The 26,428-nt window shown below is 39.5% G+C and overlaps 1 protein-coding gene across 6 annotated transcripts in view; it reads right to left on the bottom strand.

Moving 5' to 3' along the window:
• Positions 1-18,383, bottom strand: part of CCDC14 (coiled-coil domain containing 14) — a 46,629-nt gene extending 28,246 nt beyond the window's left edge. For 2 of the 6 annotated variants that reach the window (XR_009008263.1, XM_007175643.3), the window contains exons 1-8: positions 18,241-18,383; positions 11,282-11,337; positions 10,890-10,962; positions 10,575-10,644; positions 10,360-10,485; positions 2,142-2,378; positions 1,934-2,028; positions 189-690 (exon numbers count right to left, since the gene is read on the bottom strand). Coding sequence is in view for 5 of the 6 variants with exons in the window: in XM_007175643.3 (XP_007175705.3) it covers positions 189-690; positions 1,934-2,028; positions 2,142-2,378; positions 10,360-10,485; positions 10,575-10,644; positions 10,890-10,962; positions 11,282-11,337; positions 18,241-18,270 (1,189 nt within the window). In the remaining variant the exon portion in view is untranslated. Of the gene's footprint in view, positions 1-188; positions 691-1,933; positions 2,029-2,141; positions 2,379-3,074; positions 3,162-7,644; positions 7,725-9,301; positions 9,724-10,359; positions 10,486-10,574; positions 10,645-10,889; positions 10,963-11,281; positions 11,338-18,240 lie in introns of those variants that run through there. The other 4 variants (XM_057546022.1, XM_057546024.1, XM_057546025.1 and 1 more) reach the window with 4 other exon arrangements.
• Positions 18,384-26,428: the final 8,045 nt, after the last annotated feature.

Genomic DNA, 26,428 nt, shown 5'->3' with positions numbered 1-26,428 from the left:
CCATGCGCTGCAACAAAGAGTAGCCCCTGCTCGCGGCAACTAGAGGAAGCCCGTGCACAGCAACAAAAGACCCAACGCAGCCAAAAAAAATTAAAAATAAAAAAAAATTAATTAATTAATGCTAAAATTATTAAAAACATAAAATAAATGACGTGCCACAGAAAATTATAAAGAAAGCCTTTATCTACCTTGTTCTGCTACCAGGGCCTTGAGCTCTCCCAACAAATACTTGATAGTTCTAACTTTTTCAGCACTCTGGTTCACATTTTTTGCATTCTGCACATCCTTTATTCTTGTATCTTGCACAGGTATGTTTAAATCCTTTCTTTCACTTCTGACCTCTCCAATTTGTTCTTTAACATATTTTTCTTCATTAGTAGCCAAGAAATCTGGCTGTAATAGGGTGGGGCTGCAGCAAGTCTGACTGTCTGGATGAGAACGCAACAGTTTCGTGTATGTTTGGAAACCCTTTAGTAGGTCTGGTTCCTTAGGAACTCTTTGTTGTGGCAGAATTCCATTAGCAAGACCCAGCTGCTGCAATGTTGGAGTAGCTGGTTTGTCAGTTTGGGGCAGGCTACAGGGAACTCCAAGACTAGTACTGAAGGAATTCCTTAGAACATCATCAGTACAGTTCACAGGACTTGTTCTACCCTGTGATGCAAACTGGTTGTCACCATCAGTCTGAACTTCCTAAAGAAAGAAAAAAACAAGTTAAGGCTTCAAAAATGTGAGCACTGACTTGCAGGCATTAACTATAATAAACTCAAACGAAAAATGTTAGAAGATGACATTTGCAGGATGGAGTTATAGATTACCAGTAAATAAACTGAATTTCCCCTCAGCACAATATTCTAGCTTTTTAAAGCTTAATTAGTTCACTCTGCAATATGGTAACATTATAAAGCCATGACTAAAATAGATCGTTTATAAATATCACACATGGTTTAAAGGCATCAAAAATTAGTCTGCTTTGGGACTAAAACAAAATTCCACTTTGGGAAATTACAATGTAAGAAAATAAGGTGAAAAAGCTTTTGCACAAATATATTTAGAGAAATGTTATAGCGGTAAAAAACTTCCTTAGGGCTTCCCTGGTGGCGTAGTGGTTGAGAATCTGCCTGCCAATGCAGGGGACATGGGTTCGATCCCTGGTCCGGGAAGATCCCACATGCCGCGAAGCAACTAAGCCCGTGGGCCACAACTACTGAGCCTGTGCTCCAGAGCCCACAAGCCACAACTACTGAAGCCCGCATGCCTAGAGCCCGTGCTCTGCAACGAGAAGCCACCGCAATGAGAAGCCCGCGCACCGCAGTGAAGAGTAGCCCCCACTCACTCGCCACAACTAGAGAAAGCCTGTGCACAGCAAAGAAGACCCAACACAGCCAAAAAAATAAATAAATAAGTAAATTAAAAAAAAACAAAAAACAAAAAACTTCCTTAAATGTCTAACCATAGGTGAGTAGTTACACAGACCATGGTATATCCACTACATAGAGTATTAACAACTTATTAAAAATTTACAAAAGGTAAATTACAATAAAATGTTAAGTGAAAAAAAGCAGTATATAAAACTGTATAAAATTTAATTATGATGATATTTTTAAAAGAAAACTAACTTAACAAATTAAAACCAGAAAACAAAACCTACACAGAGAATTAAATAACTGGAACATGCTCTATCAACGTGTTAACAGCAATTATGCCTGGGTGGTAGGTATGGGTGATTTCTTTTTTTTAGTAATCTCTTTCCCTTTCCCCCTTCACCATTGTCCTTAATTAACAGGTAAAACTTTTCTAATAAAAAATAACTTGAAAAAATAATTGGTCTTTACATCCTAGGGCATTAAGATACAATCAGCAAATTCAATTTTCTCTCAAGATGACAATTTTTAAAAGCAAATTACTACTTACATAGTATATAAACTGTACTCACAGAATGAACCATTGGAGGGCAGGGTGGTTGCTGAGGTAACTGGACTGGGGTAGAGGTGGATAAGCTATAATTAGAATATGGAGATGCCTGAGATTCTAACAGGGAAAAGGGAAAAAAAAGTCATTCACATCTCAGACTGCTTATACAAATACCAGGCAACTTAATTAGAGCTTATAATCATGCTTTTTAAAACGTCATTCATACTCACCAGAACCAGACACAGTGTGGCAAGGTGCAGTAGGAATTCCTTTAGGGTTGTTCTTTGAAGCCAAGTTATTCATCAGTGACATTTGAGTCTGCACATGCTCACAGAGGGCTTGGTATATTATGGGTGAATATATTCTATAATGATCTTGTAGTGACCAATTTTCTGGTATATCTGATGAGTCTCTTTCACTTCCAGCAGAAGCATCATTAGGAATCTGTTTCTTATTGTCTGAAGATACTAATGTGGAAGAAGGGAAAAAAGTTCTTAAAATACGATTCTTCAAAAACCTTTACCATAAAATATTAGGGAAAAAAGGACTCTCAGAAGTAGCTCAATTTATCACATACTTGACAGAACAGCTTTACCGCTATCACCCCTAAAGAAAATCACCTCAAATGATTTTTTTAAAGTAAGTAATGAATTAGGTTCTCCAGTCAAAAATCATCTACACTATGTCTTTAAAATCTTTATTAAACACTACTAATAAAATCTCTCCAATTATAAAGACCTCTCTTAGGGGGGTTATTTCTCTCTAAAATCCAGTAAAACTCTTTCACCTTGCTCCTTGTCCAGTTCATGCTCTTGAGAGGGGGAATGCAATAGGAAAGACAGATACCTTGTGCAATTCTGATGCTTTGACAATAATAATAATAATAAAAATAATAATAATAATAAATAAATCAGAGCTTTTAGAGTGAGAATAAAAGTAGATTTAATCTACACATTGGGCTCTCAGACAAGACCTTAACCTGACATTTAAAGTCTCCAAAGCTTAACCACGACATACTTTTCCAACCATCTTCCCATCACGCTCAACTAAGAAATTTTTCATTCCAGTCAGGCCATTTTAGACACCTAAAACAAGCTTTTCTCACTTTCCCAAAACATTACTCATGATGAACCATTCTTTCCAATTCAATTCTACCTACTCACCAAAGCTCATCTGAAGGCTTCTCTCTCCCACGAAGCCTTCTCCAGTCATTCTAGTCTAGTGATTTCTCTTCACCATCCCAGAGCACGTATCGTCTATACAAATCATATATCACTTGCATATTGTACTATATTGCTTATCTTTCATTCTCTTGTCTACCTGACTAAACTATAAGCTTCTTTAGGCAGGACTGTATCTTATACTTCATTACTTTCTCCCAGAGAGTCTTGTATTAATCTATGTACAAAGCAGTACAAAGTAGAAACCTGGTATTAATAAACTAATACATGAAAAACAACAGTTTTCTATATAGCACTACTCTATAGATCACTATTAAAATCTATTTCTTTGTCTAATGAGATCCCCTTCCCAAATGTTTTTTTAAAGACTATTAATAGAAATGAGAGTGTTCTTGGTAGATCACAGGTTATCAGAGTACAAAGTAAGTTTAGAAAAATATACAGCTTTTGGCAAAAGCTTACCAAAGCTAAATATATATTCTATGACATAGCAATTACACTTCTGGGTATATACCTAACAGAAATGAGTGTTTATGTCTACTAAAACAGAGGTCCACACCCTTTTTGGCACCAGGGACCAGTTTCGTGGAAGACAATTTTTCCATGGACCAGGGGGCGGGGGGGATGGTTCAGGCTGTAATGCAAGCAATGGGGAGCCATGGGGAGCGGCAGATGAAGCTTCGCTGGCTCGCCTGCAGCTCACCTCTTGCTGTGCAGCCCGGTTCCTAACAGGCCGCGGGCAGGGGAGTTGGGGACCCCTGTACTAAAAGATGTGTATGAGACTGTTCACAACAGCTTTATTTGGAGTAGCCAAAAACTGAAAACACCCAAATAGCCATAAATAGTAGAAATGGATGAATTGTGGTATAGTCATCTGAAACTATACAGCAATGGAAAAGAACAAATTACTGATATACTCAAACTACCTATATGAAATTAACAGATATGATGTTGTGTGAGAGTCAGACACAAGACTACATAGTGTACAACCTTATTTACATGAAGTTCAAAGATAATAGAACTATCCAATGGAGACAGAAGTCAGAAAAGTGGTTACTCAAGGATGAGGAGATAGGTGGTAGTGAGAATACTGAGGGGTAGGAGCCTGGTAGGGTACTGAAAATGTTCTATATTTTCATCTGGGTGGTGACTATATGGGTGTACCCCATATACAAAAATTTATTGAGATTTATGCACTTGCTTTATGAAAGTTACTCCTTAATTATTTAAAAAGTGAAAACAGTTAAATTTTTTAAAATGGCATGGAATTCCCCAAATACATATACAATTTATTGAAAATAAAATCATTGCTAAAAGCATAAAACTTACAAGTAAAAGCAGAAAAGTTAAAGGCAGATGAAATATTATAACCAATGAAGATAGAAAAATACTACTAAATTAATATTTGACTATGAAAATGGTTGGAGATATTAGATGCTTCCATTTTGACTTGGGCTATACTCTTCCTTTTGAGATAATCTATTGCTGTGAACATATTTCCTTGGCCTGAATATGAGCTCTAACAGTTACTAGCTGAATAACTTCTGGCAAATTATTCAACCTCTCTTGGCCTCCTCTTCCTCATCAGAAAAATGATGATAAGAGCATTACCTATTTCATAAGATTGTTGTGAAAAGTAAATAAATAGCACATGTAAAGTATCAATGTCTAGCACATAGTGAGAACTCAATAAATGTTATATCTATTACCAAATGGCTACAAAGTCTTAATACGGACAAAGAAATATTTCATATTCACAAATCTTCCCAACTGCTAACAATAAAATATCTCTAACCATGTCCCCTCTGAGGTGACATGCAGTAACAATTATTCTTCACTCTCTGAATATATGAGCTACAACAAATTGGTTAATAAACATTTCTGTAAAAAAAAATTATTTCTTAGTGGAAATACAATTTTATAATAAATCACATGGAAAAGTATCCTCCTAAAATAGTTTAACTTTGAAATCTAAAATGATGAAGGGTGCGATCACAGGCAGCCCACGGCCATCCAGCACATTGCTCTTCCTTTCCTCCTGATTCCTAGGTCTCTCTTTTGCTCCTGGCCTTTCCTCCTGATTCCTAGGTCTCTCTTCTCCTGGGTTTCTTTTGGTCCCATAAGATAAGAATTGTCTGGTTTGAGGAATTCTCAGATTTTACACTCATAGTTCCCAAGTATTGGCACTCATTCACTTTTCAAGGGATGGTTTTCACAATCTCTGATAAAGCTGAGCTACAATATTATGCCTTTGCCAGCAGATGGCATCATCCAACATATATTAATAAACCTCAAACACTTCTTAAAATTCAAAGCTTTAGAATTAACATGACTTACTTTGCTCCTTTATTAACTCACTCTATGTGAAACTCTACTGAGAATGTTGTATATCTGTATTTAAGAGACAAAATCTTAAAGCAAATTATCTAAGACAAGTTAAAAACCATAAATGGATACACAATTTTAAAATTAAAAAAAAAAAACAAAACACCACCACCAATAAAATAAGCCTGTTACTACACAAATACAAATGAAGTATATTTTCTTGCTCTTGTTCACTATAACAAAGCACCCTACATAAACATTTTACCAAACAGCTTAGGACAGCAACGCCTAATTGGTGTCAGTTGATAACTATTTATTCAGTCCACAAAACTTTTTCTGTCCTTGAATTTTAGCTGCTGTACAGCACTGTTGCTTGGATGTACAAGCATTGTCTGACAGGTAAGATAATTCCTGCCACCCAAATACAGAACAGACATCTCCTGCGGATAAGAGCTGCTGGATGCCTATTATAATGTGAAATACGTAAAAGAACACCTGGCCTTGATACGGGCAATCAAAGCTCAAAATATTCTGCCTGTAGCAGTTTATTTCCCCAAGGTGAGGGCAGAAATATATACATGATACTGAAAGTAGGGTCACATGCCCACAGCATTCAACACAGTTATCAAAATGTAAAAAGTTGCTTATTAAAAACATGTCTTTTTTCTTTGAGTGTTAGGAGCACTCTCAAGTAAGCTCTCAGCGCATTTCTGGAACTGCCTTTCTGCCTCCTTCCTCCCAGCATGCAACGGGGTGGGTGAGCGTGACTCCACAGACACTCAGTGATCAGGCAGGTACCAGACAGAAAGCAAATAAGGAGCCCAAGCCCCAGAAGACAGTTAACACGAAATAGTAAGATAATGTATGCCAAAGTTAAAATGATACATAGATACCAGTTAACATGCTATAATAGATTCCTAAAGTTCTAGTTATGATTATCTCACTTATGGAGAGATGGAAAAGAAAGCAAGTGCTGAGTTTGGTTTTTGTATATTTTGAGCACTGTGCCAACAGAGCAAGAACCTTGTACTGGTTAACAGCTGCTAACCACAAAAAAGAAAAAAAAGATGATCCTTTCTAGACACTGCTACAGTTTGGTAAACTAAAAAAGAGTAATTTAAGCAAAGGGAAAGAGGCTCTGCTTCTGAAGAGTCAACCTTAGGAGTAAGTCAATGAGAACCACTTCTAATACTGCAACCCTAAAGGAGACTGTCCTATGGGATATAGGTCCTTCCTTCTGAGGATGAAGGTGTAGGGGAAATGACAATAAGAATATTATATCCTGATCACAGGCCAGAACTGCTGATCTGACTCTAATCCAAAGAAGAATTTAACGCCAGGGACCCAGAATGCTAGATCTCTCTCATTTGCTTCCCCAAACCCGTCTTCTACCCGTCTCCACCCTGCTCTGCTCTCTCTGGGATGCTAATCTGTATGGATTACATTGTTAAGAGACATTCCTTCATGGGTCTCTTCTGCTCCTACATGTCTTGCTGGGTCTACCAAAAAAGTAAGGCCTTGACCTAAGCTCTTTACCTGGGCCATTTCTCAGGGTTGTGTTTGTACTGAGCAACTTTGAGGGATAAGTTAATGTTTCCCCCTGAGACAAGTACAGGCTTGCTTGCTGCTTACTACAAAATCAGTGGATTTCCCCAAGCTCAGCGGTCTTCAGCTGAAGCTTAAACCTACAGCATGTGTAGCACCCACCTGGGTCCGTCCCATCATCCCAGTGGGAAATGGCAGCGAGGGAGAACCAACATAAATATGCTGATGTGCATGAGTAATAAAGTCCTTTGTCTCTGACCCAGTCTCGTGTCTCCTGTCAACATGCATGACACAGTAAGGCTAAATTATTAGTTGTAAGAATGAAAATCAAATCCCAGACCAGATATACAACAGAGTTCCAGCTGGGTCCAATCCAATGGGAGTCTCAGCATTATCAAGCAAAGGAAGAAGCATGAATTCAAAGTATTTATTCCCAACTCCCTCTCTATGAGGCCACCTTGGGCTGGCTTTGTCACTGCTCTTCTCAAGGCAGCCTACTCTACACAACAGTATTTCTTGAGTCCCAGTACCCTCTTCCTCACCTCACTCCTTAAGGCCTAAGGATAATAAAAGCTCTGTTCCTGCTGCTAGCACTGGGCTAGCACAATCCCTTGTGGTTTCCGTATACTCTAGTCACACCTTTGTAATGAGTTTCTTTGTAAATAAACCATCTTAGAATTACCTTAATTTGAGTGTAGCCATCTATTTTCTGTTGGAACTCTGATAACAAACAGTTAAGCTGGGATCCAACAAGTTGCTACCACGGCACCATTGCCAGCCATGTACATTCTGAATGAGAGTTCCCTGAGGAAGGGTGCCCTGGACAAAAAATAACCTGCCTTGAGAATAAAAGTAGGAGACTGGAAGAATACGTAGATGGCGCTACCACTCCTTTCTTTGTCCACTGGGCTCCCAAAATAGGCTTCTACTTTAACAGTTAGACCAGGGGTTAGCACGCTTTTTCTTAAAAGGCTAGAGAATAAACATATTACGCTTAGCAGGGCCGACTGTCTCTGTCACAACTACTCAACTCTGCCACTGCAGCACAAAAGTAGCCATAGAAAATACATAAATGAGGGACTTCCCTGGTGGTCCATGGTAAAGAATCCGCCTTCCAATGCAGGCGACACGGGTTCGATCCCTGGTCGGGGAACTAAGATCCCACATGCCGCTGGGCAACTGAACCTGCGCGCTACAACTGCTGAGCTTGAGCACCTCAAGGAGAGAGCCCACGTGCCGCAAACTACAGAGCCCATGCACCCTGGAGCCCGTGCGCCACAACTAGAGAGAGTAAACCCACACACCACAACCAGAGAGAAGCCTGCGCACCACAATGAAGAACCCGCGGGTTGCAACAAAAGATCCCACGTGTCTCAATGAAGATCCAGTGTGCCGCAACTAAGACGCAATGCAGCCAAAAAATAATAATAATAATAAATAAATACTTTAAAAAAAGAGAAGAAAATACATAAATGAATTAGTATGGCTGTGCTCTGATAAAACTTTATTTACAAAATAAATGACTAAACATTATTTATAAAGCAAAACTGGCTGTAGTATGCTGACCCTGGTTTAGACCAATGTTGTCCAATAGAAATATAATGTAAACCATATATGCAATTTTAAATTTTCCAGTAGCAATATTAAAAAAATTAAAAATGGGTAAAATTAATTTTCATGTTTTATTCAAATCAATATAGCCAAAATATTAACATTTCAATATGTAACTAACATTAAACATTAAGATATTTTATTTTTTGCATTAAATATTCTAAGCATACTGTATATTTCACTATAAAGCACATCTCAATCTGGATGGTAAATTTTCAACAGAAATCCTTGATCTGTATTAGATTTAATAAAATTTACAGTTGAAAAAAGTAGATTCGTGTACCCAAGTTATTCCAAACATACTTAAAAGTTTTCTAATAACTGGATCAAGTACCAGTTTTCAAATTAAAATTAAATTTAATTAAAATTAAATAACATTTACAATTCAGCTCCTTGGTTGTACTAGCCATACTTGGAATGTTCAATGGCCACCTTTGGCTACAGACTGCCATCTTAAGCAGAGCAGGTCAAGACAATACGAGGCTAAATGCGACTGGCCTCCAAGATAGGTTAGTAAGTTGTTTTCTCTGCCTTAGTTCTCTGACTCAGGACCACCTGCAACATCAACCTCTAGTCCTATGAATGTTCTGCCCTCATTTTCTCAGCCTCTTTGCTTGGATCCTGATCTCTTAATACCCAGGGCTATTGCTGTAGATAATTTTCTAGACTTCACTCGTTGCCTAAGCTGAATCTAAGCGTGCACTGCTGTGTCAACATTTTTGGCCCACCTGAACTGTGGAACTAGCTGGTTCCATTCTTGACCATCTGAATTCCCATTGTGGACTTTTATTTTTTCTTTTTAAATAAATTTATTTATTTTATTTATTTATTTTTGGCTGTGTTGGGTCTTCGTTGCTGCATGCGGGCTTTCTCTAGTTGCGATGAGTGAGGGCTACTCTTAGTTGCGGTGCGCGGGCTTCTCGTTGTGGTGGCTTCTCTTGTTTTGGAGCATGGGCTCTAGGCGCGCGGGCTTCAGTAGTTGTGGCTCGCAGGCTCTAGAGCACAGGCTCAGTAGTTGTGGCACACAGGCCTAGTTGCTCCGCGGCATGTGGGATCTTCCTGGACCAGGGATCGAACCCTTAACCGCTGCGCCACCATGGAAGCCCCATTGTGGACTTTTTCATCTCCATTTTGGGCTATCTTGCTCTATAGGCCTCTATGGAACAACATAATCAAAACTTGATTATTCTAAACTGCTTGCTGAATTATTACACTTAATTAAGTCAGCAAGATTAACTGTGAGGGTATAAAACATCCTTGGCCACAGTCACCATCAATCAGTGGCAGGCCTTCTTTCCTTACATATCTTATCCAACTTGGAATTTTACCTTCCTATTACCATGTCTTCTAACTGTGCAGCTCAAAAATTGAGCTATTGAACCTACTTAAAAAATATATATATACATAAAGTATTTTTAAAACAATAAATATATACATGAAACCCAACCAATTTGTGAATATCTATGAAAACAAGGGGCAGGGAGAACAAAGATAACTCTATATACCTCCCAAATGTCAAAGTGAGTTTGAACCTTTTCTCCTACAAACCTAGCCACTTTTTTTTCTACTTTTCTTCTTGGGAAAGTAACTACTCAGTGATTAGAAGCTGAATAGAGGAAAAAAAAAGCACAAGCACACACACACACACACACACACACACACACACACACACACACCTGAATAACCAATGTTATTAAAATGAATCCAACTCCATAATCCCAATAATTTATCAAAACCCCCGGAATTAAGTATTATATTTAAATAAATAAGAGAAAAAAATACTTACAAATTTCCTTCCAGACTACCGGAGGTACAGTACGTTTTTCATGTCCTTTCTTTTTAGATCCATATCGTTTGCTTTCTACAGGTCTGGGGTTATATCTATTTTCTGAATATGCTATTTCTGAACCTACTAATAATTAAAACAAAAATTTATTAGCATTAAGAGAACTACTTAATTGAGAAAAGGTGATCAGCAAAGAAGCATTTAAAAAATAAAACCTGAATCTTCATTTCTCAAAATGTCCCGCAGCAAAGAAGCACAACCATCAAGCCCTTGTACAGTTTCAGTCTGCAAGGAGAAAGTCATTTAGAAATTTGTACACAAAACTTTAATGCAGAAAAAAAAATTCTGTAATTTAAAAATTTCCTTATTTAGAAGCAATTTATTATTGGTAGAAGACTTGTTTTAAAGCAAAAAGTCTTCATTCTTCATTAGAGCAATTAATACTTTACCTCTGAATTTTTATTCCCACTTCTTAGCTTTTACCTGAAAACTAAAATAGCATATATTTTATCTATTCAGTTTAATCTTACCTGACTTTCTGAATCAGAATGAGTGGGATAGCCAGAATCTGCATTAAAACGGGATATCTTTCTCAAATGGGTCCTAGAAAACAAGTTTGTTAATATCTTTACATATGACACAAAAAGTTTTTTTCCCAAAATCTATTATAGACATTCTCTTTCCAGCGAAGGTTGGATAAGAAAGTTTGTCCAACCATGTAAAAGATGGATTTATGCAGGACTTTATGAAGATCATAAAGACTAAAATGATCAACATGGGTAAGATATGAAAGGTTCCTCCCCAGACTCTTGTGAAGGTAGAGACCCATCTAGTTCTATGGGGTAGGAAAAATTTAGTCTAGCCCAAACACTTGAAAATCTCTTGAGATTTCCTGAAGTTGTAAACTTCTTTACGTACTTACCCTTTCTTTCCATTTGTTAATTTAGCAGGTCCAGTGTGTTTTCCTGAAGATAATACCTATGACATAATGCATTATATTGTAGTATATATACAAATATTTTTTCTATTACATTCTCAGTATGCTGTTTGGACAAAACCTGAAATGTTATTCATTGTTTCCGTTCCCTTTTTTGCTGTGGTAAAACATACATAAAATAAAATGTACCATTTTAGCCATTTTAAAGTATACAGTTCTGTGGCATTAAGTACATTCACATTGCTGAGCAACCATCACCACCATCCATCTCAACTTTTTCATCTTCCCAAACTGAAATTCTGTACCCATTAATCATTAACGTCTCATCCCCTCCTCCCCTAAGCTCCTGGCAACCACCCTTCTATTTTCTGTTGCTATTAATTGGCTATTCTGGGAAGTTCATATAAATGTAATCATACACTGTTTGTCCTTTTGTGACTGGCTTATTTTGCTTAGCACAATATCTTCATGTTGTAACATGTACAAAATTTCCTTCCTTATTAAGGCTGAATAATACTCCATTTTATATATGTACCGTGCTATTAATTTTTAATAAAACCCACAATTACAATCGAACTCATAAATAAATAATTTGTTCCATATAGAATGTCAAGCAAGCAACACATACATTTGTGTCTTAAGTCTATTTAAGCTGAAAAAGAAGGTGAGATATTATTTTAATCAGAAGTATCTATTATAGTAAGTTTGGACTATACTCAACCGCTGAACATGTTCTACATTCCCCAGTTCTTCAAAACATACAAGTTAATTCAAGATACAGGGCAGAGTCCATAACTCTGATTCTATTTCTCCACGTTCTTTAGAATGCCTGACAAGACTAGCACATGAAAACTCTACCATTCCTCTTTATCTATATCTTAGTCTCTCAATCTTTCTTTTTAAACTCATATGTTGTTTTTTAAATTTTTGATTTAAAAAATACCTTAGGTGGGCTTCCCTGGTGGCGCAGTGGTTGAGACCTGCCTGCCAATGCAGGGGACACGGGTTCGAGCCCTGGTCTGGGAAGATCCCACACGCCGCGGAGCAACTAGGCCCGTGAGCCACAACTACTGAGCCTGCGCGTCTGGAGCCTGTGCTCCGCAACAAGAGAGGCCGCAACAGTGAGAGGGCCGCGCACCGCGATGAAGAGTGGACCCCGCTCACTGCAACTAGGGAAAGCCCTCGCACAGAAACGAAGACCCAACACAGCCAAAAATAAATAAATAAATAAATTTATTTAAAAAAAAAAAAAACCTTAGGTGGGCTACCTTTTGTGTAGAATAAAGAAAAAAATTTGCTTCTACATGCATCCAATACCTTGAGAGTTACAAAAGAAACAGTTAATTGTAGTTGCCTCCGGGGAGGGAAACAGAATCTGGGAGACAGAGCAAGAAGGGAAACTTTCCATGGTATACCTTTTTATATCTTAAAAACTTTATATCATATAAATATAATCTCTATTCAAAGACACAATTAAATTCCCTACTCACTCCCTCATTTTAGCCTTCAGGTGTAGTCACTGTTGGCAGTTACACTTAGGATTTTTCTTGACATGTTTACATATTTCATCCCAAGACAGTTTTGAGCACTAACTATTAAACTTTCTGGAGTTATACAATATTCTATTATTTGCTTGAATATGTACACTCTCCTTCTAAGAATGCTACTGAGAATACATTTTTTAAAATTGGGTTGATAAAAAGTTTTACTTCTCCTTAAGATAACTTAGAATATGATGGAGTCATAAAGCCAGCAGTGAGAACCAACATTGGCGGAAGTAAGATCCCATGTAACGTAACTCCACTGGCCCCTGCATGACCCCCTCAGGGTCTTTCCTTTCACAATATCTATGTCGGTGTCCTGGCCAGGACCACAATAAAAAGCCAAACCATTGTGCTGCTAGGTCTAAAAACAACTACCACAATAATTATCTTTCAAAATTAAAATTAGTATACTATCTGAGATAAATAATGGCATAATGGCATAATTGTAAGATTATATACAGCATTTCTCCAAAAAACACGCACATTAAGTTATATTACAGAAAACCAGGTAAAGAAAATTAACCAAAATAAAGCACCCTGTAACAGTATCATACTGGCACATTTCCTTCAAATTTATTTTGTATTCTTTATTTTGAAATAATAGTACAAATAATTGTATACATGTCACCAAGATTCCCCAACTGTTGACATTTTACTACATCTGCCATGTTCTCTCTCAAAAAAAATGTATATAATTACTTTTTGTCTGAACCATTTCAGATTAAGTTACAGACACGATACCACTTTATATTTAAATATTTATTCCTGGGACTTCCCTGGTGGAGCAGTGGTTGGGAAGCCGCCTGCCAATGCAGGGGACACGGGTTCAATCCCTGGTCCGGGAGGATCCCACATGCCGGGGAGCAACTAAGCCCTTGTGCCACAACTACTGAAGCCCACGTGCCTAGAGCCCGTGCTCCACAATAAGAGAAGTCACCACAATGAGAAGCCTGCGTGCTGCAGCGAAGAGTAGCCCCTGCTCGCTGCAACTAGAGAAAGCCCGTGCGCAGCAACGAAGACCCAACGCAGCCAAACATAAATAAATAAAATAAATTTATAAAAAAATATTTATTCCTAAATATTTCCTAAGGACAAGGTTACTCTCTCATATAACCAAAGTATAATTATCAAAATCAGGGAATTAACACTGAAACCATACTATAATCTAATCTACAGATCTTATTCACATCTTGCCAATTATCCCAACACTGTACTTTATAGAAAAAAAATTCTGGCCCCCATCCAATCGAGGATCATATGTTGCATTTTAAGTTGTCCTCTTTAGCCTCCTTTAATCTGGAACAGATCCTCGGGTTGTCATTCATTGTCTTTTACAGCCTTGACATATTTAAAGAGTATGAGCAGTTACTTTGGTAGAATGTCCCTCTGGACATTTAGACTTGTCTGCTTTCCCATGATTAGTTTCAGGTTGTGCTTTTTTGGCAGGAATACCACAAAAGGGATGTTGTATCCTTCTCAATACAATATGAGCAGCATATGAGGTCAGTTTGTCCCATTACTGGTGATGTTAAGTTTGATTAAAGATGGTGCCTATCAGAGTTTTCACTACAAGGTTACTGTTTTTACCTTTGTAAATATTAAGCATTTTCTGGGGAGATACTTTGAAATTACACAGACATCCTATTAATCAAACTTTCATCCAGTAGCATCCATTGAGGATTCTTGCCTTAATCATTTGTCAAATGGTGATTTTTCTAACTTACATCATTCCTTCTACATTTATTAGTTGGCATTCAACCTTAGTGAAGTACTTCTTCATTTGTTAGTATGGACTTACTGATTCCTATTTTACTTAACGGGTTATGATGCATTATCATCATTATTTATACTAACGCTCAAATTGTCCCAGATTCTGTCAGTAAGAGTGTTTTCAAACCGGCTCCTTTTTAACATGTCCCCATTATTTTTTGAGCTATTGCTTACAATAACCTGCTCCAGGTTTTGTTTTTTCATTGTGGTAACATGAAATCTACCCTCTTACCAAACTTTTAAGTGCACAACATAGTATTGTTAACTATAGTATGATGATTATAGCAGATCTCTAGAACTTACTCATCGTGCATAATTAAAAGTTTATACTCATTGAATAGCAACCCTCCATTTCCTCCTCCCTCCAGCCCCTGGCAACTACCATGCTACTCTCTGCTTCTATGAGTTTGACTATTTTTAGACACCTTATATAAGTGGAATGATGCAATATTTGCCCTGTGACTGGCTTATTTCACTCCTCAAGGTTCATTCATGTTGCATATAGCAGGATTTCCTTTCTTTTTTTAAGGCTGAATAACATGCCATTGTGTATCCACTAATCCATCAATGGACATTTAGGTTGTTACCACATCTTGGCTATTGTGAATAATGTTACACGAACACAGGAGTGCAAATATCTCTTCAAGATCCTGTTTTTAATTCTTTTGGATAAATATCCAAAGGGGGACTACTGTATCACATGATAGTTCTATTTTTAATTTTTGAGGAAACTTCACATTGTTTTTCACAGCAGCTGCACCCTTTTACGTTCCCATCAACAAGTGTACAAAGATTCAAATTTCTCCACATCCTCACCAACACTTGTTATTTTCTGGATTGTTTTTTGCTGTTGTTGTTTTGTGCTTTTTTAAATAATAGTTATCCTAACAGGTGTGAGGTGATATCTCATTGTGGTTTTGATTTCCTTGATTAGTGATGTTGACCATCTTTTCATATACCTGTTGGCCATTTGTACGTCTTCTTTGGAGAAATGCCTATTCAAGTCCTTTGCCCATTTTTCAATCAGGTTATTTGGTTTTTTGCTGTTGAGTTGTAGGAGTTCCTTATATTTTGTTTATGAACCCCTTATTAGACATATGGTTTACAAATTCTTCTCCCATTCCATAAGTTGCCTTTTCACTCTGTTGTTTCCATTTTATTTTTATATATCTAAGTCTCAGCCCTAGAGTTGACCATTTCTCCCAAAAGTCATGGTTCCTTTTAGTGGACAACAGTATTTAAAAACCAAGATCTAGGCAATAGCTGTGCTATTTGCTACTGGGGCTTCATATGGATTATTTATTTAGTCATCATGACTAGATAGTTGCAATTTTGAGTCTTGTGTTTTTACTTTTAAGTCTTTTTCCATATTAACATAGTCTTCAAATTTTTTAATGGTTGTATAGTATTTCCTTGAGTGGAAGTAATATAATGTGCCCTTGGCTTGCTTCATATTTTTCACAGTCAAAAAACAAACCTGAAATAAATGTTTTCATATACTGAAAATAGCCTTTCACATTCAAGATTAAAAGCTTAATTATTTGATAACAGGTTATTAGTTGTTTAAAGGACCTAGATGCAAACTGCAAAAGCACTTTCCAAAACAAGTGCCCCAAATGGCAATGCATGACAGAATCAGTTTGCTTTATCTCACATTTACTCCCGCTAAGTATTATCATTAAACTTTCTACTTTGCTGTTTGAGAAAATCGTAAATATTTCTTAGGAGTCATATCTCCTACCAACCAAGTGCAAGATAAAATTATATTTGTGGAATAATTTAGTGTACTAAAGCCTTACATTTCCACTTAATCCACACCCTGTGAGTTGTTATTACTTCTGTGAGATGGGAACCTAAATTTCAGAAAGGTGGCTTGTTCAAAGTCATATATCTAACTAAGAGATGTTTAAAAGAGTAATGTTTAAAAGAATGGACTCTGCCACCAGCTATGTGGGTCTCAATCCTGTCTCCACTGCTAACCAGTTGTGTAACTGTAGGGAAGTTATCTGAAGTCTCCATCCCTCAATTTCCTTATCAATAAAATGAGGAGTATTATCTACTTCCTAAGACTATTGTGAAGATTAAATGAGAAATTATATGTAATATCTGTAGTAGTGCTACCCAAATGTTAGCTGCTATTATTATTGAGATGGTAATAAACTGTTTTTAAGGGGGCTAAATTGTGTTGCACAATTTATGCCAAGTGTGAAACAGATGTTTTACCAGGTTCTCTCATTTAATCTCCCCAATTCTTTGAGGCAGAATTTTACACCTATGTTATAGATAAGGAAAAGGAGGCTCCGAGAAATAAAAAGTACTTTGCTTACTATCACTATGACAGTAGTGGCAGAATTGGAATTTGAATCTGAAGGTGACTGTGACTACAAAAACCATGTTTTTCCCCCTCGCTGACTGCACGTACTCTGCGCTCATTCAGTATAAAAGAAAGATCTATAAGCGTGGGGCTGCTCTGGAAGTACTCATGAAGAAAATCTGGAGCCAGGTTTTGAAAAAAATGTAAAATTCACGTTAATGGGGAAGACAGCATTAACAGTGAGTTGATAAATGAAGGAAGACCAAACAAAGGGGTGCATGTGTGGATATACTTGAGGAGTAAGATCACTCTAAGTAGAGGGTCTGAGTGGGGACTGACTGATTCCTATTGGTTGACTGATTACCTGAAAATACAGAGATAAACTGTTTAGTAGCGGAGGAAGATGAGCAATGTCTCTAGGCTGAAAAATGGCTTGATAAGGCTCAGCAAGGGCACAAAAGGGGCGCTGAGGGGCACCCAAACGATGGAAATGTGGGAGTGTTAGACAAGACTTCTGTAAGCGGTCCTTGAGCTGAGGGACAAGAGACGGAAAGTGGAGATTTCAGGCAGACAAGGGCATTCTAGGCAGAACAAAGAGCAAAGGCACAGAGGCCTGAAAGAACACTGGCGCCCAGGGCACTGGAGAACACACAGGTGAAGAGCTCTGGGTATTACTGGAAGGGGGGTGGAGGCTGGTAAGGAATGCACGGGCCCGATCGAAAAATGGCTGTGTGGATGGGCCAAAGAACTGAGATTTTATCTTGGAAAAAAACCAGAAAGAAGTGTTCCAGAGCTGGATTCTAAGCAGAAAAGAGAATCGATGAGGGGCGTGCATTTGAGGAGGGGTAAGGCTAAATGCAGGGACACTAACTGGGAGAGTTGTGTCGTTTTTTTTTAACTAGGAGTAAAATACCAGCAACTGTGACGGAAGATCCAGCTAGTAGCGGCACTTGTTGGAATAGCCGAGAACCTGTAGTTGATGCAACAACGTCCTGAGGCTCCGAGAGGTCAAATCACCCACCCGGCGGCGGAGGCTGCACACGAACCCGGGACCCACACCAAAGCCAGCGCTCAGGTGGACCCCAACGATTACAACAAAATATACATCTAAGGGCAGAGCGACTGTGTTAGGGTGTTACGATTAGGTCCCCACCCCACCCCCGCCTCGTCTCCTCTCCCAGCATTTATTTTTAGTGCGGCAGCACTGTCTCGGTTTTTACTTTTTGTCCCAGGGAGCTCTGCACGTCTCCCGGCCCGAGGACTCCCTCCGTCCCTCTCCACCCTCACAGTGGACTCATCAGGTCCGCAGACCTCACCTGGCCCGGTCGAGATCCGGACCTGACCATCTCTCGCAGCTTCAGAAAAGCCCAAATGGAGTGAAGCAGAGCCGCACTGTAAAAGGAATTAACCGCCGCAGACTCCCGGTCCCCCTTGGCCCGCCCCCCGAGCTTCCGCTTCCGGGAAAGAGCCCGCCGAACACCGCGCCTCATTGTCTCCGGCGCGCAGCCAAAGTTTCTCTCCTACCCGCAGCCCGGCGCCCTGCGCTTGCGCAGTAGGTGCCTCCCGGCCACTGCTCGTCACACTCCAGCGGAGGGTGAGAGACGCCCACAGAGCGCTGGCGAGCTCGGCGTGGCCAGGTGCGGGGCGAAGAGGGGCGGGGAGGGGCGGGGAGGGGCCGAGAGGGGCCGGGAGGGGCCGGGAGGGGGCGGGGCCGGGGCAAGGCCGCGCCGGGAAGGGCCGGGCGAGGAGCTGGAGCGCTGGGCGGAGCAGGATTTCGGATCACCTGGGAGACCTGAGTTCTCCGTCCTGCGTCCCTGCAGCGAGGGTTTCCATGGAGGAGCGCTGCCCTGCATCAGCTGGGAGAAGTGGCGAAGGGGACCCGCCGGGACCAGAGGAAGGGACTGCGGTAGAGGGCGAACAGGTTTCTGAAGGAATTCCTCTGGCTCTGGGTTTTGACTGTATTTTTAGTTGATGTTTAGTATACCATTTTGAATGTATTTGTTCTTGATAATCAATAAAAATCAATCCTCGGTCTCATTATCTCTGCGTAATTCTGATGGCAGTTTCAAATTTTTCATTTTGTGGCCCTAGATCTCAGAACGGCGCTCATTAGTTGCGATTTTGGTTTTACTTCCAAGCATAGTTGTTTACTCTTAAGTGGAGGTAATCACTATTAATAAAGAATAACAATATTCTTACCATTGACATGCTGCACGAATTTTAATGTGAATGTCTTTTTGTTTTTTTAAGGCATTTAGTTTTGGGTTAATGTTTTAAATCAAGTTGGGGAGAAATTAAAAACCCAATTGATTTCATTTTTTTTAAAGGAAGAAAATCTACGTTTTGAAAGTCTTAATTAGAATTAAAATAACCCAGAAACTGAAATCTGTCCACCAATATATTGCACACTCATACTGAGTGATTTGGGGAAACTAGGTATTTAATAAATTTAGCTTTGAATTAGATTAAATTGTGAAAACCTCTCCCTTCTTCATCCCTCTCCTATAAGTGTTTAACATATTCACCTGAGATTTCAGATGTTTTTCTTAACTTGACTTGTCAAAACTTATTCTGATTTTTCTTAATTACTACATGCTTATTTTAAGAAAGCATGTATTAATTAATACATGCTTATAGATAAGAAATAAAAATCACCCATGATCCCACAACCCAGGGAACACCACTCTTAACATTGGTGCATTCCTTTCTAGACTTTTTCCAACTGTGTACAGACAGTCCACACTTATGATGGTCCGGCTAAGGATTTTTTGACTTTATGATGATATGAAAGCAATATGCATTCAGTAGAAACTGTACTTTGAATTTTGGATTTTGATCTTTTCCCAGGCTAGCGATGTGAGGTAAAATACCCTCCCATGATGCTGGGCAGTGCAGGAGCCTCAGCTCCCGGTCAGCCACGCAGTGAGGAGGGCAAACGATGGATACTCTACAGTGTACTGTGTCTGAGCATGTTTAATGTAAGCTAGGCTGAGCTATGATGTTCAGTAGGTTAGGTGTATTAAATGCATCTTTGATTTTTGATATTTTCTTTTTTTAAATAGATCTTTACTGGAGTATAATTGCTTCACAATACTGTGTTAGTTTCTGTTGTACAACAAAGTGAATCAGCCATATGCATACATGTGTCCCCATATCCCCTCCCTCTTGAGCCTCCCACCCACCCTCCCTATCCCTCCCCTCCCCTCCCCTCTAGGTCCTCGCAAAGCACCGAGCTGATCTCCCTGTGCTATGCTGCTGCTTCCCACTAGATATAACTATTTTACATTTGGTAGTGTATATATGTCCATGCCACTCTCACTTCGCCCCAGCTTCCCCCCCCCCCGGCGCGCCCCCCCCACCCCCACCGTGTCCTCAAGTCCATTCTCTATGTCTACGTCTTTATTCCTGCCCTGCCACTAGGTTCATCAGTGCCATTTTATTTTTATTAGATTCCATATATATGCGTTAGCATACAGTATTTGCTTTTCTCTTTCTGATTTACTTCACAACAGTGCACAAGGGTTCCAGTTTCTCCACATCCTCACCAACACTTATTTTCTGTTTTTTATTTTTTTGTTTTTTAAATTTATTTATTTTATTTATTTATTTTTGGCTGCGTTGGGTCTTTGTTGCTGTGCGCGGGCTTTCTCTAGTTGCGGCAAGTGGGGGCTACTCTTCATTGCGGTGCGCGGGCTTCTCATTGCAGTGGCTTCTCTTGTTGTGGAGCACGGGCTCTAGGCACGTGGGCTTCAGTAGTTGTGGCACACAGGCTCAGTAGTTGTGGCGCACGGGCTTAGTTGTGCCGCGGCATGTGGGATCTTCCTGGACCAGGGCTCGAACCTGTGTCCCCTGCATTGGCAGGTGGATTCTTAACCACTGCACCACCAGGGAAGCCCTATTTTTTTGTTTCTTTAATAGTAGCCATCCTAACTGGTGTGAGGTGGTATCTCATAATTTTGATTTGCATTTCCCTAATGATTAGTGATGTTGAGCATCTTTTCATGTCCTTATTGGCCATTTCCATATCTTCTTTGGAGAAATGTCTATTCAAATCCTTTGCCCTTTTAAAAATTGGGTTGTTTGTATTTTTGTTGTTGATTTTTAGGAGTTCTCTACATATCTGGGTATTAATCTGTTGCCATATATATGATTTGCAAATATTTTCTCCCATTCTGTGAGTTGCCTTTTTACTCTGTTGATATTGTCTTTTGAAAAATGAAGTTTTTTTATTTTCATGAAGTTTCCAATTTGTCCCTTTTTTTCTTTTGTTACCTATGTCTTTGGTGTCACATCGAAGAAATTATTGGCATATCTAATGTCATGAAGATTTGCCCTATGTTTTCTTCTAAGATTTCTATACTTCTAAGTCTTACATTTAGATCTTTGATCCATTTTTAGTTAATTCTCATATATGATGTTAGGTAAGGGTCCAACTTCATTCTTTTGCATGTGGATATCCAGTTTTCCCAGCATCATTTGTTGAAAAGACTGTCCTTTCCCCATTGAATGGTCCTGGCACCCTTCAAAAATTATTTGGCCGTGTATGTAAGGGTTTATTTCTGGGCTCTCTATCTATTCCATTGGTTTATTTATCTGCCTTTATGCCAGTACCAAACTGTTTTTATTATGGGAGCCTTGTGGTAAGTTTGAAATCAGGAAATGTAACTCCTCCAACTTTGCTCTTCTCTTTCAAGATTGTTTTGGCTATTCAGGGTACCTTGAGATTCCATATGAATTTCAGGATGAGTTTTTCCATCTCTGGCACTGGGGTTGTGATAGGGATTGGAATTGTGAATTACTTTGAGTAATAGTGACATCTTAAAATATTTTTCGATCCATGAACATGGGATGTGCTGCATTTATTTACGTCAATTTCTTTCATCATTGTTTTGAAGTTTTCATTGTACAAGTCTTTCGCTTCCTTGGTTAAGTTAATTCCTAAGTATTTTATTCTTTTTAAGGCTATTATACATGGAATTATAATATGTATAATATTATACATAGTGGAAATTTCCTTATTGTACATACATGGAAATTTCTTAATTTTCTTTTCAGATTGTTCATTGTTAGTTGTACAGGAATGTTACTAATTTTTGTGTGTTGACTTTGTATCCTGCTACTTTGTTGAATTCATTTATTAGTTCTAACAGTTTTTGTGTGTGTGTTGAATCTTTAAGATTTTCCCTGGGCATGCATGGTCACGTTCTAATTTTCCCTGTATAGCAACAATAGTTGCTTTTGAATATCCCAGTCTTTAATGTCTGACTCTCAAAAGAGGAAAAAGAGAAAAATGAAAGGAGGAAGAAAGGGTGCCAGCCCTTTAAATCCCATGAGTCATTTCAACCAGAGGGGGAGGGGCTTACAACAATGGAGGGATGTGCAACAACAGTAGCCACCTACCTCTTTGTCTGCATCTCTGTGATCAGAAACATCAATCAATCAGTGATCGGAGCACAGATATGCAGTATTTGGAGGACTGGGAGATTTTTGCCCACCCTGGCTCCCACAAACTGTGTGCAAGGATGGCATCACTCAGAATTGCGTTTCAGCTTTAGGTCTTGTTTAGTCAATAGGAGTCACCTGGCAGAAGATAGGAGGGAAAGAGGAGAGAGACTGAAGAATTCCTCCCCTCTTAGCACCATTCTGGCTGATGCCTTGGCTCTCTGAGACTGCAACTCAGAGAAGCCACTGGGCTCCAGTTCTCTCCAGGCTCCAATAAAACATTTGCTCCCCTTGTCCCTTCAAGGTGATAATGTTTTGCTACTCTCTGGGTGTCTGAACACTCCTTGTTGGTTTCCTCATCCACAACTCTGTCATTAGAAGTCTAGCTGAGAGTGTTTTCTGTTTCCTACCATGATCAGACTCATAAAAAGCCACCATATTGTCCAGAGGAAATACGTTAGTTGCTAGAATAGAGGGTGGTGTGTAGGAAGATGTGAGAGAACAGATGTGAGAGAAGCATAGGAGGTAAAATGAACATGACTTAGTGATAAATTTGGGAAGTAAGGCAAAGGGGAGGTGTTTACATTGGCCTTGGTTTCTAGGTTTTGCATCTGGATGGGTAGTGGGAGAGATGATACTTAGGAGGGAAGTTTATGAACTCATTTCCCCCCCAACATTTTATTATGAAAAAAATTACAAACTAGGAACTCTCATTTTGGGGCATGTAGATTAGAAGTGCCTTGGAGTCATAGAAGTAATAATACCAAGTAGGCTACTGGTTATTTGAGTCTGGAGCTTGGTGGACAGATCTGGGCTACAGAAACACATTTCTCAGTCATCTGTGGTAACTGAAGCCATAGGCTTCTGAGTTTGCTCTCTGGTTACTTTCTCAAGAAAGCCTTTCCTTCCACCCAACTCCTGCAACCTAGTTCGTGTGCCCCTATACTATGCTGTTACAGCATCACTTTTCACTTATGTGATTAGTTATTTAATGTCTGTCTTCCCAAGTAGAATTTAATATCTATGAAAGCAGGAAAGTTATTCAGTGTAGCATCCCTAATACCTAGCATAATGCCTTGCACAGAGTTGGAATTTTTAAATTGTTGAGTAAATAAATGAACCAACCAGCGCTTGGACTGCTTTGTTGCACTGGGGCTGCCAGCCACTTGAATGCTCCAAGACTCAGGTTTATTCAGGACTCAGCCCTTTGAGCCTGATAGCGAAGTTTTGTATCATGGTTAACAACTCAGCTTGGTCTAGGCAGTATTTTGTAATTTAGTACGTTGGACCCGTGGCTTTATCCAGTCGGCTCGCCTCTAAAGTGTGAAAGCCTTTGTTCATGTTTAACCATGTTCCAGTTTATAGGAAAACACCAAAGTTGCAAAGTATATAAAAATCTAAACTAAAAACACAGTTAAGATCTGTAGCTAGGAGACAAGATTCACAAAAGCTGTGGGCTGAATAATAAATTAAATGTTAGGAACACAAGCTCAGTTCTGCTTGGAAAGATCTGAGACTGCCCTACTGCTTTTCCTCAAGCCATATGGTCACATCCGGAATTATTTCTAACACAGGGTTCTTAATCTTTTGAAATCCTATACAATTTTGAGAATTTGCTAAAAGCTTTATAGTTTTTCCTCAGGAAAATGCTGATGTGCACATTTATGAAACATATTGATGTATACAATTTTATCAGAGGCATTCAGAAGCCTCTCCAAGAATTTCAGGTTAAGAATCCTATTCTTACATAATTCAAAACCAGCTTTCCACACTTGAGTGTCCAGCGCCTTCAGCTGCAGGGCCCTCATGATCTTGGAAGCTGTTGGTTAACAAGGGAGAAGGAGGTGCCAGATTGCATAGCATCAAGGAGAGAGAGGGCATGGAGCGCAGAGAAAATGGAATTGAGCCATAATCTTTGCACTTCCAACAGAAGCTTTAAAAGTATCTGCAGTCTTCACTTTAATCAAAATAGCTTAATTTAGGAAAGAAAGAGCCCACTTCTTTTTCTTAAAAAAAAATCTTGGTTTTATTGCTTCCTGAGTGTTGTTCTTTTTAAAGGAGAAATACAAACCATATGTTACAGGGGTCTCAGTTTGACAGCTTAACTGAGGTCATGCTAGGATTCAGATATTTCTGGTCATGATAGGAAGGCCAGTGGGATGGGTCTGACGCAGCAAGGATCAAGAGAGCCCCTTCGGAATGATCTCATCTAGGGAAGTTACACAAAGTAGCTGGTTTGGGACAATGTGTCAGGTTTGAAGGTCAAGTGTGATTTTACTACAGCACAGTGTCAGTCACTTATTGCCCTGCAGCCCCTATGGACTTGTCCCTTACTGAAGGAGAGAAACAGTAGTGACTAAAATGCTAAAAATTATTTAAATCTCTGTAAGGCATTGTGCAGAGGTTGCTGGCACCCATCCATATGCTTTCAAAGGTTGCTTATTGTGTACAAATGTGACTTCCTACCTAAGAGCTTTTTTTCTGGAGCAAAAGGAGCAAGCTCAGGCCATGAGCTGGGCAAGCTGTTAATGCCGGAAAGTTAATGGCCCTGGAAGAAGGCCTCAGTCAATGACAGATGGGAACAGGGTGAGGAAGCAGCCCTTAGCCAGTGATGGAGAACTTCCTCACCCCTCCTCAGGTTGGGGTAACTCTGAGGTGTGTTCTGCACTGTCTCCCAGAGTCCTCCAGCAGGATTGGGCTCCAGGGATAACTGGCTTGATAACACACCTCTATTTGCTTTCTTCCGTTCACCATCTTACTTTCCCTGCTCCCTTTCCACTGTTCCTGGGATTGCCTCCCAAATAAACTGCATGCACTTAAATCCTTGTCTCAGAGGCTGTTTCTGGGGGGAAACTCCATACTAACATAGGCAGTGTGCATACAGGGCAACACAAGTTTGGAATCAGACAGACCTGGATTCAAATTCCTTCTTACCAGCGACAATGAATAGCTTAATTTCTCTAAGACTGTTTTTTCATCTATAAAATGGGGATAATCGTACTGACTTCGTAAGGTCAGGTCATAAAGAAAAATTTGAGAATGTATGTAAAGTGTTGTCCACAGTGACTTGCACATAGTAAGTGCTTAATAAATGTTGGCTATTATCATTACCACAGTATTCTTAGTATTGTTAACACAGCATAGCGCAGGTAGAGGGAAAAGTTTTACACCCTTGGGGTGACTGCTGAAGCAGTTTGATTTGGGAGACATGCTGGGACCTGATGAGCATCTGTGGCTTAGCAATATCAGTGGCTTAGAGGAAGCATCGCCACAGTGAGCCAGAGCAGGAGAGGAGGAAAACGGCGGACACCAAGTGGTGGCTTTGAAGACAAGCAATGGGCAGTGCCCCACTGGTATTGCCAATCGAGCTTAGTCTCAACCGATGGCTATAGTATCATCAATGACTTCATATCTGTGTTCAGGATTCACTCTGATGGCTGGGGTTTCATTAACTTCACTCTTTAGGGAGTATGCTCAGGGCTACTGAGGTTTAGTTTCTAATTTCAAGCTGTTTTTCTCAAAGGTGCAAAGGATCTTTTAACTTTTATTATTTTATGAACTTGTTGTCTTAGAGTCTTTCACATTGGGGCAGTTCCCTCTGCTCCCATTCACTCCTCACTCCCAGGCCAGATCATATTTAAATTCTTTGACCGCAGTGAAAGAGAAACAGAGAGACTGAGGCAGGTTAAAGGATTTCACTCATTCTCTAAACCTGGTTAATTAGAGCGCAGGGTTTCACCTGCAGTGCTTCAACCTTTCAAACAGCCAAAGGTCCCAGAGTGGATGCAACTGATGGGCCACTTTGGCTGACGGCAAACAGCAGGGAGGAGTAGTTGTTCCCCGCCGCCTGCAGGTACAGCAGATGACTGTGGGGGTAGACTTCTTTTCAGCCCTTTTTACGGTTTCACTCTAGGTCAAAATCAAGGGCCTGTGGTGACATCCCATCACAATCTTCTTTTACTTAGTTAGACACTAATAGACAAAAATGTCCCCAATTCAGTAGAGAGATGCATATATATGAAAAAAGCAACCTAAACATGATTTTTATACAAAAAACAACTC

The sequence above is a fragment of the Balaenoptera acutorostrata genome, chromosome 4, assembly GCF_949987535.1.
Source record: "Balaenoptera acutorostrata chromosome 4, mBalAcu1.1, whole genome shotgun sequence".
NCBI lineage: Eukaryota > Metazoa > Chordata > Mammalia > Artiodactyla > Balaenopteridae > Balaenoptera > Balaenoptera acutorostrata.
Note: the sequence above shows the minus strand (reverse complement) of the source record. Positions and strands in the feature narration are given on the sequence as shown.